Raw genomic sequence first — 13,864 nt, 5'->3', positions numbered from 1 at the left:
TTCTATCTCTATTTTGAGATACTAAGCCATTTCAAGATTTTAGATACTAATTACCTTGAGATACTAACTCCTTATTTTGAGAAAAGTATCTCATGTTTTTTTGTCAAATCAGCTCAAATGGGCTTCCATACTGAGGAGAGTGTTCTTAAGTAAAGGAAAATAATGTCACAGAGACATCATCAGGGTTACCCTAGATTGGGCCTGATTTTATGTAACAGAAAGCCAGCATTACAAACTGAAAGTGTGTGGGGTTTGACAGACTTGGCATCTACCAGGAAGGGGAAGGTCTAACAAACACTAAACTACCAAGCTGCATTATGGTTAATGTTGGATCCAGTGTTTTTTGCAGTGTGACCCGTACTAGTGACTAAAAGTCATGAAATCTCAGCCTCTGTTGCTTCAATTCAGACCATTCTTATTCAAATCTGTCTCTTGTAAGTCCCTTAACTTAATCAAGGTCCGCTGCTAAATTGCTAAATTACCCAACTTTAATTTCTGTATTAACTTTTGACTAATATCTTGACTAAAGTGGACCAAAGTCCCTGCAGACATGTTTTAAAAACATATAAATGACTGTGCTTTGAATGATTATTAAAATCTGATAAGGGTTTTAAACAAAGAAAGTTCAATTACTTCTGTAAAGATTCTTGAAATTATATATACTCCTTCTCTCTCATTAAAAAATCCAGAATCCATGAATATGCAAACTTAAAAAAAAAACACAAGTTTAACTACTAGACTGCTACTTCACTGTATAGTACATTACCAGCTGGAGATTTTGAGTTTCCAAAACACACTTGTGTAAGTTGCAGATTTGACCACAAATAGTGATATATTAAGGGCAACGGGCATCCAGCACTAAAATTAAAATAAAAAACTCACAGCATCTGACAGAGGTCACTTTAAAACAGTAGTGTTGGATCATTTATATTTCAGTTCAACGGCTAATGTTACAAATGTTTTAGTTACCAGTGAATGTGCACAGAGAAACAAAACCACAGACTCAGTATTTACAGAGGGCAGCTTCAAGTGTAAGAAAATACAGTGAAATATATATATATATATATAAAGTCTGTTAATTCATGTAAATTCACTGTCTGTTCCCATTAAAAAATGGATTGTCAAATACATTCTGCCATATATCTTCATTATACAGGTCATTAGTATACAATCAATAACGTATTCTGTGAGCATCGGATCATTCATGTTGGGCGTTAAATTACTTTGTCTATGATGGGTGATCCATTTGTTTTAAAACGTATCCATCAGTGGGGACAGTGCTGCGTTTTGTACTTACAGTTCTAAATTGCATATGAATGAACGGAGCAGAAACCGCAGTGACTTTTGCTCTCTCTACGTTCTGGTGTTTTAATCCATGCTATCACCCAAAATGTCTAATTTGGATATCTTCATAAAGGTGTAACAGTGGTGTAACAATGGTCAATTTTTGCTCATTCACTGATGTTAGTTATGAGTCAACTGCTGCAACAAAATAAAAATTCAACCAGCTTTTAGGTCCCAAACTGTGATTCACTGCTGAGAGCGTTGGGAAGCCACTACGGTATCACCTTCATGTTTTTAATGTCTCTGAGTAAAACCACCTGAAATTGCACATTCAACCCCTTCACACTATTCCACATTTGTCAGCGCATGTTGTGTCAATAATGTAAGTCAGTGTTAACTGCAAACAGAGCACGTCACACCACTGAGCTGTAGTGGTGGGTGCTGTGAAACTAATCTCACAGTAAATTGCATCGGGACCGCCTGACGTGCGTTCACCTGCCACTACTCACACATCTCTGACCGCATCCTGGACCCAGCTCTTTCTTCCCCCTCATCTGTCCTCTGTTAGGACAACAGTATCTTGGCTGCGTACAGCAGTATCCCACCCAGACCAGTAGTGGCAGCAATAGCAATGACCCTCACTAAGAGGAAGTCCATGGAGTCCTCCAGCTTTGTGTGCAATCGCAGGACCTGCCGGTGGGTGTCCTCGCGGCTGCCCGAGTTCTCGATAACGTGGTTGGCCAAGCCGCGCTTTTCATTGAGCGGCATCTGTGCGGCCACGCGCTGCTCGGCCTGCTCCTGGGTCAGGCCGTCCCTCTGCATCAGGCGCAGAAGCTGAGTGGCAGGGTCACTGAAAAGGAACAGACAATGGAGGTTATTTATGGTGCAGCCAGGGTGCCTTGTTAAAAAACCCAGAGGCAGTGAGTCATGCTAATGAGGCACACAGAGGGCTGCAGAGAGGTAACCAATAACCCACAAAACTGGGCTTAATGGCCAGTTTATGTCAAAAACAAACTTCCAAATATCTAATGATTGAAAATATGAAACTTGTAAATAAACAGTCAAAAAGTTCAACTCTAAAGTGCTGGGGAAAATGAGGGGAAAGTGAGTGGTCTTACCAGTAAACTACTACAGTGTGGTTCAGGAACTGAGTGAGACGTCTGGTCTCAAAGAGAAGGGGAACATCCAGCACCACGTAGCGGTACCCTACGGAGACGATCAGAATTAATTAGTGTCAACACATTTACACTCTAACATCGTGAAAACACCGGTAACACAATTAAGTTAATTACTTTTTAACAACATACAGCACGTGGTAAATGAGGAGTTTATTTTAAGGCACTTGACATATATAGAGACGTTAAAGAATTAATGTAGCGAGTGGGAGTCATGGCTGGTACTGCGCTTTGTATCTTAAGTTAAAGGAATACTTCACCCCCCCCCCCCCCAAATGACCATTTGTATATTAATTACTACTCAGCTCATGTTATGTTGAATTTGTAACCAAAACTTTTTCTTGCATGCCTCCGTGATGAACGAAGAATCCAAAAACAGAAATAAATCTGGATGAACTGAACTCATAGAGGTCTGTGATCAACAACTACATCAAAATATTCATTTACAAACTCCCACACAACTTGTGCAGTTTATCCAAGCCTCATTTATCAAGTCGTGTGCTCAGGACTTTCCAAACAGACAGCCCTTACCAACAGGGAACTGAATTAAACTGAAGTAAAACTTATCTAGAGTTGGCTCGTGTTCTCACGGCAGCATTTAGCAGACCAGATAAAATGCCTTGCACAAGAAAGCTGCTCTTGATTGGTCAGAATTTCCATGTGGGAAAAATCCAGGAATTAAACCAAACGTTGAAGAAGAGTACACTTACAAGATAAATGTGACACTTTCTAATGTCACAATGGAGGGACAACTACACAGGCTGATTTTAGCGCTGGTCATCGTGGACTATATTGCTGTCATTGTTCATTTTAGTCAAACCATACAGTTTGAAAACGAGGCGCGGCTCCAACTAGAAAACAATGTTTTGATGCATTGGATGTGCTGAATGTGCATATTAAGGCAGTACAGGAGGAGGCGCACATTAATAATCCTCCAGGACTGTAACATGCTCATGTTTAACCCAAACAATGTGTCATGTGACTGCAGTTGGTTCGGATCAAGGTCGGAACACGTTCTCACCACAAATGAACCGCACCAGAGCTCGATTGTAACCGGACCAAGACACCTCTTCAAGAAGGTCTCGATCCAGTTGTTGATCTGTTGTTTCTGTTAAACGTTGTCCCTTTTAATTAAGAATTTCCTCCATTTTGGATTCTTCATCTATCATGAAGGCATACGAGTAACTGATATACAAACGATCATTTGGAGGGTGAAATATTCCTTTAAGGTTGAAAATGTTTACAGCAAAAGATCTTTGTGCAGCTGCCTTTATCTCAGTCATTTTCTTCCTCATAAAATGTTGGCAATATTCTAAAATATCTCTCTGTCCGGCTCGCAGAGAGCAATTCATACGGCTTTGTGAGAAACAGCCTGAAACTGTTCTGCTGCACTACAATACAGCTTTGGCTCGCGTTCAGTAAATGATCCTCCATTTCTCTGTTCACTGATATCCGAGCCAAACTCTGTTCCTCCCTCACCTCTGAGAAAGTAGAACAGGATCTCTTTGAGCATTGCTTTATGGATCTCTGGGTGGGTGATGGAGTTCAGCAGCTTCCTCTTCTCTTCGTCGGCGAAGATGAGCTGGCCCAGCTTCTGCCTGTCGATCTCCCCGTTCTCAAGGAGGATCTCTGGCCCAAAGTGGTAGATGATGCGGGAATAGGCGGGAGTGTGCGGCTCCACAACTGATATCAAGAAAAGGCAGTTGTTTTAATTAACAAAAGAGTGTGTGAAAATACAAAAAGGCTTTTGAAATTATTGATTTGTGGTCAGTAACATAATATTGTAGCATACAGAATGACAGTTTGAAATGTTAAAAAATGGCACACCAACAAAAGACAAAATGAGGGTAAGAAGGTGGATAAGAAGATTTTGAAATCATTTTTTTAATAGACTCATCAGTGGAAGTGCAATGCGTTCACCTGAGGAAAAAATTCTGCTCTGTCTCTCCAAATGAATGAGATTATTGTCTCAGGTTTCTGAGACAAGCCGGCATGGAAAAAAATCTGCTTGTTAATTCAGAAAAATTAGAATTTACAAGTTTATTATGTCGTTAATTCACAAAAACAGAGCAGATTTTTCCTCTCAAGTGAATGCATCACTCTTCCAAACTCATCAACCTCCTGAGCGTAATCACATCTTTAGCCTAATGACTTATATTCTCTCCTACATGCAGCTGTGCACTCTTCACCTACTTCTGTGACCTTTATATCTTCACCACATAACAACGGCATCATCCCTGCAGTCAGCAGAGACAGTCTTCATGATTCATGCACTCTCTTCAAGCGCTGGTCCTAATGAACCTCCTACAGACCCAACCTCTGTGTGTCCATTGCAGTATAACAATATCTTACAGTCTGTGACGTAGGACATATGGCTGAGTCCCAATTCCCACGTGTGAGTCTGAATAAGAGTTCAGCTAGATGATGACTGATATTTTAATGCACTTTGTAATTCTAAATAGTTTGCAGGGGAGAGATATTTGCCTACCTTTCCTGGCCACAACATCAGCATCAATAATGGGGCATCCAAGCTCCCGCAGCATTGAAGACACTGCACTTTTCCCTGAGGCGATACCTCCCGTCAGCCCCACCAGGAACATCCTGAAGCAAAGACACAGACAGATGTATCTGAGCAGTAAAGTCAGTAAAGCAATAATACTGACAATATTTATGGTGACTCGCAGAAACTAGATAGGAATTAGTTCAAATTGTAAAGGTGGCATTAAAAAACTTGTAGATTGTCAGGGAACGTCTTAAAAGTGAAAATACACAAAAGGAAATAAAAGCAGACAAATAAACAGGGTGTGCATAACGTATATACAGCAAATTATGTAGTGCTGAGAACGTTACTTTAAAGAATAATTTTTAATATTTTAATTCTGGTGTCATCCACCCTGTCATTAAAATTTGCTAAAATAATGTTGACCTTCTGATGAAAAACAGTCTAGAATTATGCTTATTATTTGCAATCAAACTAGAATAACAGGAGGTTTTCACAGCTGACATCATGGACTGGTAGTAGGTTTGGCTGTATTGCCACGCTTTATAAAGCACATGAAGCCTTGAGTGATGCCACTGGCTGGCGTTCTAGTTTTCTGCAGCTCCTAAGGGCTACCAGTTCCTCATTTATCAAGGTCTTACGGCTCTTTTTGTAACACCTCTGAGTTTTTGCTGGTGCCACCAAATCCGATATGTCCGGAGGTGCACTGTTAAAATTTTCGGTGAGAATTTTCCAGATCGACAACATCAGGCAGTCTTAAATTAAAATCCCGTAAAGCTCCGGGGCTGATGTGTCGAGAAAGACGTACTGTCCTTGTTTCTCTCCCTGATGTATGTGAAACAGTAAATAAGATGCCAAATAAGATCAGTGAATGGTCTAAGATTGGTAGTGAATGGATTTTACTAACTGAAACAGACACGCCAAAACCTAACACTAGGTCCAAAGTGTGACTACGCTGATGTGTTGGTCCAGATACAAATTTTGTAAGATTAAAAGCCTTAGTAATGTTTAAAAAAATCTTTAACCAGAAATGTAAAGTGTAAAAGGTTACAGATTATTAGTTACCCTGTTAAAAATGTACTAAGTAATGTAACTTTTTTATTCGCTTCAAAGTAATGTACCTTTTTGCATTTGGTTACTTTCATACAAATGTTTTTAACTAGGCAAAAAAGCTATCTGGACATAGGCCGTGCCAAAAGAAGACATTGTGCAAGACGAAAAGACGCAAAGCAGCACAATGAATATTATATTCTGCATCTAAATTCTTTTAGCAAAAACAGTTATAACCAGTGATGTAGCGGTAGCTGATGAGGGGTTAGGTTACCGAGGAGGAGGTGGGTATACTCTCCTATATTTTGCAATGACTTTTCGGCTGATAGGTTGGTACACTGTCAACGGCCAGAAAAAGAAGTGGGTACACCCCATATATATCTGCACATACCCTCCACCACACCAATGGATGTAAGCCTTTTGTAATCACCAACATTTTCATTAGCAGCTGCAATTTACATACATATTTTTTCTCAGTAACTCTAGCTGATTACATTTATTTTGTAATTTAATTACATATAACTAGTTTCATATAAGTAGTATAATGCACAACCAATGCTATCAATATCCAGACACTTATTACAGTATTAAACTGACAAATACTTTAACTAGGGGAACATAAAAGTGTTTGATATTACCAGATTAAAGTTCTGGAAATATCTAGATGTTTTCACTAGTTGAATTTATTACTATTTGACAGTCATGAGGTTTAACAACACGCCCCCTGCTGTGGAGCTGCTGAGCTACATTCAGTTTATGTACCACTTGGCTAACAAGCAAACTTGGGTTGGTTTGACAGCTCTGAAGTTATTTATTAATAACCAGAATCAGCTTAAGTGTGTACACATACTAAGAATATGACTCCAGTTTTTGTGACTCTCTATGTACTTGCACAGAACATAGACACAGAAGCTAAAACAAGGACAACAAAGGTTGACATAAACGTAACAATGTATAAAAGATCTACATATATATACACACATATATATAAAACAACGCCACAATTGAATTTGTAGACAGTAAGGCAGTAAGACAATAATATAATTCCTAACTAACGTTAAACACCAAAATAAACCCTGACCAGGCTTTACAGCTTATTAACGTTGGAAGCAACTAAATAGTAGAGACAGTGACTGGTTGTTATCAAACTTATTTTGTTATAATTATCCACAAAGACTCCTAATATGTATTTTAGTTTTACCTCTTAAACGTGTGATACTCCTTAAATGAACTGAATGTACAGTAGAGATCCGTGCAGAGCCACAGTGGTGGGGCTGGTGCAGTAAACAACCAGTGATGCTAACAGGCTAACGTTAGCACAAGTCTTGTTCAGGTCAAAGCGACCACAAATATGCGATGAAACGAAGCCGCCGCCATTTTAGGTCCGTCCTGTGTAACGTATAGTCAGATAAAAAAAATGTTAGAGACAGTCGTGTTGCTGGATACTTCTGTCTCTAACTCTGACTTGTGGCGTTACTTAACTGGTTCCTAGTGACCTAGCTTCTTAGCTTGACAGGCGCCACCTCAAAAACCTTCCGGAGTTTCCTACATTAGTTCCGCCTGGCTAGTTTCGAGTTCCCGTTCACAAATAAAGGCGAAAATCAATCTCAACCACAGTTACATTATCCAAAACGCGTTTATTCCAAAGTAAAACAAAGATTTGCCTGAAGGAAAGTGTAAATACGCTGTTTTTATTAAATAAAAAAGGTAAATACATCGTTTTGTTTCCCAAAATAAAATGTAAATGTCTTTTCTCACAAGCAAAAATGACAACAAAGTAAACTTTCTCCTTTAAGACATTATCAGTCCTCTGCCTTTTTTTCTGTACTTTGCTTAGACGATGGCATCTCTGAAGAAACAGGCAGACTGGGCGAATCATGGGAATGTTTGGACCTTTTCCCTCGATGGACCATCTCACCTCCGTTCTCCCCTTCCTCCCGCTCCAGCCTGCCTCTTTTGACAAAATGGTTTATTCTGGACTCCAGGCTCTCGCAGCATCGACGCTCCAGCAGGGGCCGGTAGTTTCTCTGCCTGCTGCCTTCTACAAGCCAGCAATGATCGGAGGACGCTCCACCTGTGGATGGAGAGAGGTGAAACAATATATACCCATCTAGTGTTTTGAAGTTTCCATGTCAGCGTGGATGCTCTGGCTTCCTCCCACAGTCCAAACACATGTAGGTTAATTGGCTGTAGGTGTGAATGTGAGTGTGTCTCTATGTGTCAGCCCTGTGATAGTCTGCCGACCTTTCCAGGGTGTACCCCGCCTCTCGCCTAGTGTCGGCTGGGATAGGCTCCAGCACCCCCGCTGCCTCTAACGGGATAAGCTGTTATGGTAATGAGTGATCTGAATGAATTAACACACACCTTTCAGACTACTGTCTCTGCACACTGCACATACTCCATTTACACTTAATACTGTGAATGTCTGCACTAACCTTGAGTAATATTTTACACATTGCTGCACAAAGCTACTACGTTCTGAAACGGTTCTGCTCTTTCATTTTATATATATTTTAGATATTTTAGATATATTTGCATATTCTTAATGCTGTGAATCTTTGCACATCTTCCCTTCGGCACCTGCCCTTAAATCACAGCCACCATCATAGCACAGTCGTTCCATTTGTCTGAAAACTTAAGTGAACCTACAGGGCTTTTATTATAATCACATTTATGATGAAAATTAACAGACAACAGCTGAAAATGTTGAGGTTGTCAGGGTCTGTTGATCTCATTAAACGTCTCACCTATGGCCTCCAAACCCTGGATCATCCCGTAGAGGACGTGGGTCTTGACCGCACTCTGGGTCCAGTGTTGCTGCAGCGCAGACAGAGCGAAGTTCACCTCTTCGTTCTCCTGTTTCCAGTTCAAACCTTCGAAGTGGCAGTCGTACAGCACCAGCGGATAATCTACTGCCATGCTGGAGACAAGAATGGAGATGTGTAAGAGAGATTCATACAGATGCAGCTGTAGTTGAACTGAATTGTTGTCACTGTTACTGATTTAGTTTGCACAGAACATTTATTATTTATACTTGTGCAGGACATGGAATAGATGCTAAGGCTATGCAGCCCCTAAATTTGGTGGCTATATGTTAAGTTTATGTGAAAAACAAAACAGAAAAAAACAATTTAACACAACTTAAGACAGCTTTCCTTAACTCTGACACTTTAATAAATCAAAGACATTAACAAAATAAAAATATATAGCTATTTAAATTGAAAACTGAGCTTCTCTGTGGTACATATATTCTCTCAGTCTTGTAGTTTACAGTCTACCTCCCTCCCTCCCAGCAAAGTGCTTGAGTCAATCAAGTCTGCAATAAAAATAAAACAGTAGAAAACTAAAAACACATAATTCCAACTGCTTCATTGCTGTTTTGTTTTTTTCATTTTCTGCCTTCTGTGTTTCTGATTCTTCTGTAAGGATAACAGTTTGAGTAGACTTTGCAAACTAATATTTCAGTAGCTCTGACATAGCGGCAGCTAACAGGTGTTTTGGTGTAACAAGTGGCCGTGTTATCTGGTGAATTTTAGCAGAGTGTGTCCGTGTTTTCTCGTAGTAACTTGCATAATGGGTTGGCATAGATAATACACACAGATAAGTATGTATTTAAAATTGATTAAAGAAAAATTGAAGGCTTTTTTGCCTTTAAATAATAGATCAGGTTATTAGAATGAATAGGGGAGAAATAGAGGGGATGGCATGCAGCAAGGGGTCATGGGTTGAAAGCTGTTATGGGGATACCTAACGTTACATGTTCTGTTGGTGTTTTCAACAGCTGCCGTCACTACAAGCAACCACAATGCATTCAGCTGAGAGTCACCAGATAACACAGTAACTTGTTAAACCAAAAAAATGGCAACAAGTACTGCTCGCTGCTTTATTTAGAATGTTGAACTAAAAGCCATAAAGAAATGATATGTTTGTGGAACTGTAACAGTATGGGGATACTTTTATTTATTTAACCTTTATTTTGACAGGTAATCACATTGAGACAGAAAGTGTCATTCTCAAGACAGACCTGATAAAACTTAAGGCTCATTTATATTCCCTTTACGCACGAAAATACGCACTGCCTTTATACTTCCATGCGTACTTCATGTTGGCATAGATACAGCCAATAGATGGCACTAAAGGGCAGAGTCAAAAGTTTCACACAACAACAAATGAGGCAGCTGTGGAGGAGGTCGTAATATCGTACCTTTAAACAGAGGCAGCATTATAGATGGGGATGGTCTGTGTGGCCATTAAACACATCCTAACATGTAAACACAGACTTTTTTTCACCATATTACCAATTCGTTCCGTTACATCATTATTTAAATTTGTTCCTCATCTCCTGCGATTGTATCTCCCTTAAACTCTGCTACACTGTCTCCATGATCTACACTGGTACTGTTCCGTTTCGTCTGCATCCATAAGCATTTAGAAAACATACGCAAATATGGAAGAAATGAACACAGATCATGGGCAGAAGGCTCTGTCTGTCTCTGTGTCTAATGTTGAGCATAAATGAGCCCTTAGTGTCCACAGGTGGCAACCTGCAGAGGATGTTTGGTGGACATTGAGTAACTTGTTGTGGCCCTGGACTATCAGTGCAGGGTTTATTAGTTGGATATGAAAACTTTTGAGTTCAATGACTCCTATACATTTACCTGTACTGGGGCTTTCTGGGGTTACTCTGAACATCCAGGAGCTGATTAATTATCTCTGGGGATTCCAGTTTCTGCCCTATCAGAAGCAGCACTGCCATCATGCATCGAACCTGCAACACAAGAAAATAGGGATTTCTGTTCAATAAGTTTGAAATGAACAGAATTTATTGCTGAGCAGAGCTGTAAAAATTGTGTAAAAAAGACCCAAATGAGTGTCTCTTTATACCTGGTGGTACAGGAAGGCCAGTCCTTTGATCTCAAATATGAAGATATCATACTGGTCCGTGCTGGAGATGAGCTGAGCCTGCACAGGCCTGACTGATGCCGACAAGATGGTCCTCTCAAACTGCAGGACTCCGTTGCCCACGTCCATTTTGCACAGGTTGCGAAAGTCATGAGTGCCCTCGTATCTGTCGGGTGTTAAGAGACCCTCAAATCAGAACTGTGACTTCGAGGAGGGATGTCAGTGTTCATTACTTTGTGTGTCTTCACCCACCTTTTTGCAGCATCTGCCATCAACGCCACATCCAAGGATCCGCGGGGGAAGTAGTAGCGATACGTGCGGGACTGACAGTCAAAGCGTGCACTGAAGCCATCTGCTACTGGCGCCCAGTCCAAGATCCTTATGTCCTGGGGCAGGACTCTGTTCAGCATCTTCACATATGGAAGCTCAGAGGAAGTAGCTTTATTTTTGGTGCTAACATCAACATTTTCAGGGAGTGTGACGCCCAGTCCTCCACAAAACTGTGTGGAGCGCAAATCGATGGTGATGACCTGTGGAGAAGAGACAGAGTTAATGTATGGAGGACTTTATATTGTTTTTTTATTTTGGAGCACCAAACATGAGTCTCAGAACTCACCTGAGAAAAGGCACTGACTCCTTTATCAGTGCGACCACACCGGTGGTAGTTGGAGCTCTGTCTGTCCTGAATCAGCCGCGTCTTCAGCAAAGCTTCGAAGAGTCTGGCCTCCACAGTGTTGTCTGTGTTCTCCTGAACCGCAAACCCTTGGTAGGACCATCCCATGTAGGCCAGCCGCAGAGCCACATGGCGACGAGGGTGTGTGGAGAAGTCAAAGGGACGATCTTTGCCTGCTTTCTTCCCCTTCTTACTGCTGCTGGTGTTTCCATCAGGTCTGCTGTCTGTGTTTTCACTGGGAGCTGGACTGGACTTCATGTCATCTCCAGCTTCACTCTTGTCCTTCAGCTGGGACCTGAGCTTCTCCAAGTCTGCCTCCAGCTCCTTTATTCTCTGGGTTAAAGCCTCTGACATGCTGCCTGGTAAATAAGTGAGGAGAGAGACAATTTAGAGAGGACAGCTTGAGTATTTCTACTAAAAGGGATCAGATCTGTTAGCTAGCTAATGAACACTTACTCAGCTACATGCTACATTTTTTAAATTTTACACTGTAAAACCAAGTGAACCATTATAGTCTATACTTCTGCTTAACTCACAAATGGATGTTACCACAATATTCATCCAGACAGGCAGGTGAAGTCGAGTAAACACTAGCTAAATGCTACACACACTGTCTGTTAGCTTAGCTCGTGTGCTGTGTTTCATAGCAGATATAAATACTGTTGGTGGTTTTAAATAATATCGAGAGAAAAAAAGTTTCTTTACCTTTTATTTTACTTTAAATGTTGCTAATAAACTCGTGTTTTCAGTCAGTTTTCTGAGCTGCTGCCGCACACGTTACTTTTCATGCTGATACAGGTTTGCTACAGTCGGACCGATTTTGAGACCGGACGCATTTCCGCTTAAAGGGTTCCTGGGAAATGTAGTTTACTCCTCAACTTGCCTGGTTTGAAGCAATTAGATCTGCTTTTGAGGACCATACAAACTGTTCTACTGAATGTTTAACGAAATACACCGAGAAGAAGCATATTTTCTCATAGACCTACTTTTCCCTTGTAAAATATTAGATAGCCAAATTTAGTCTCTTTAGTTCTTAAATTTGAGTAGAAAATAAGAATCAGAATCAGGGTCAGGATCAGAAATACTTTATTGATCCCAGAGGAGAAATTGTGAGTCTTTGCAGTTGGTGCAAAGAATAGAGAATTATAAGAAGTGAGAATAAGAGTATGAAATGGAAGTCTGAAAATATAAAGCAATTTTTGTCTTTTGGCTGCCCCTGCCTCAAAACTAAAGGGGACAGAGCGTTTGCTGATTTTACTTAATTTTTAAGTTAATTTAGACTGTCTTTTATTTCCTCAGTTTTTATACACTAAAGATTGTTTTATCAGTTCTTTTAAAAGTTATTGTTTTCATGTTATCTGTTTTAATTATTGACATGTGAAGCACTTTGTAACTCTGTTTTGAAAAGCGCTTTATAGATAAAGATGAACATTATTATAAAATAAAATAGAAATTAAAATATGCATTAAAAATAAAAATAAAATGTGCATTATGCTGCAGTGTTTAACACTAGTGCTTAACATATTAAAAATATCAAAAATAAAATATATATTGTCACTGTGCTGAGGCTCTAAGTGTGAAAATTTTAACTACAATATATACATCAATGGAATAAATCAAGAATAGATAAGAGTAACCATAAGAAATATGTACACTTATGTGCATTGTATGTTGAATATATATATATATATATATATATATATATATATATATATGCTAAACTATACAATACTATACTAAAACAATTGCACAGTTGAATTACTGCACTAAGTCTATTGGCTTAGAGCAGCCGACACTCTGAGGGAGGAGTTGTACAGGTTGATGGCAACAGGCAGGAATGACTTGAGTGGGTGCAGACATTGTCCAAGATGACATGTATCTTTGACTGCATCCTCCTCTCTGACACTGCCAACAGAGAGTCCAGCTCCACCTCATGATGTTACTGGTCATTGAGCCTATGGACTCTGCTACCCTCAACCTGCTGCCCCAGCACACAACACTGGCCACCACAGACTCACAAAACATCCTCAGCATTGTCTGGCAGATGTTAAAGGACCTCAGCCTCTTCAGAAAATAGGGGCGGCTCTGGCCCATCTTGTAAAGAGCTTCAGTGTCTTTAGTCCAGTCCAGTTAATTGTCAGTATACACGTCCAGATACTTGTAGTCCTTCACCATGTCCACACTGACCCATGGGTGGAAACAGGGGTCACCTGTGCCTTTGCTCTCCTCAGATCCACCACCAGCTCCTTCGTCTTTGGTTCTGCTCACACAAAATGTAAA

General features: G+C 40.2%; 2 protein-coding genes across 2 annotated transcripts; both read right to left on the bottom strand.

Annotated features, from left to right (window-relative positions):
• Positions 1 to 897: 897 nt before the first annotated feature.
• dcakd (dephospho-CoA kinase domain containing) lies at positions 898 to 7,550 on the bottom strand. Its single transcript, XM_033611898.2, has 5 exons — positions 7,211 to 7,550; positions 4,948 to 5,060; positions 3,939 to 4,142; positions 2,403 to 2,490; positions 898 to 2,134 (listed from the first exon to the last, which is right to left on the bottom strand). Exons 2-5 carry the CDS (start codon positions 5,057 to 5,059, stop codon positions 1,849 to 1,851), a joined length of 690 nt encoding a protein of 229 aa, XP_033467789.1. The 5' UTR covers position 5,060; positions 7,211 to 7,550; the 3' UTR covers positions 898 to 1,848.
• An 81-nt stretch (positions 7,551 to 7,631) lies between these two features.
• pus3 (pseudouridylate synthase 3) lies at positions 7,632 to 12,409 on the bottom strand. The gene is made up of 7 exons (XM_033611897.2): positions 12,290 to 12,409; positions 11,528 to 11,943; positions 11,164 to 11,441; positions 10,894 to 11,077; positions 10,668 to 10,777; positions 8,757 to 8,929; positions 7,632 to 8,083 (listed from the first exon to the last, which is right to left on the bottom strand). The coding sequence occupies exons 2-7, from the start codon at positions 11,936 to 11,938 to the stop codon at positions 7,812 to 7,814; spliced, it is 1,428 nt and encodes a 475-aa protein (XP_033467788.1). The 5' UTR covers positions 11,939 to 11,943; positions 12,290 to 12,409; the 3' UTR covers positions 7,632 to 7,811.
• Between the last annotated feature and the right edge of the window lie 1,455 nt (positions 12,410 to 13,864).

The sequence above is a fragment of the Epinephelus lanceolatus genome, chromosome 21 (assembly GCF_041903045.1).
Source record: "Epinephelus lanceolatus isolate andai-2023 chromosome 21, ASM4190304v1, whole genome shotgun sequence".
In the NCBI taxonomy this organism is placed as follows: domain Eukaryota; kingdom Metazoa; phylum Chordata; class Actinopteri; order Perciformes; family Serranidae; genus Epinephelus; species Epinephelus lanceolatus.
Note: the sequence above shows the minus strand (reverse complement) of the source record. Positions and strands in the feature narration are given on the sequence as shown.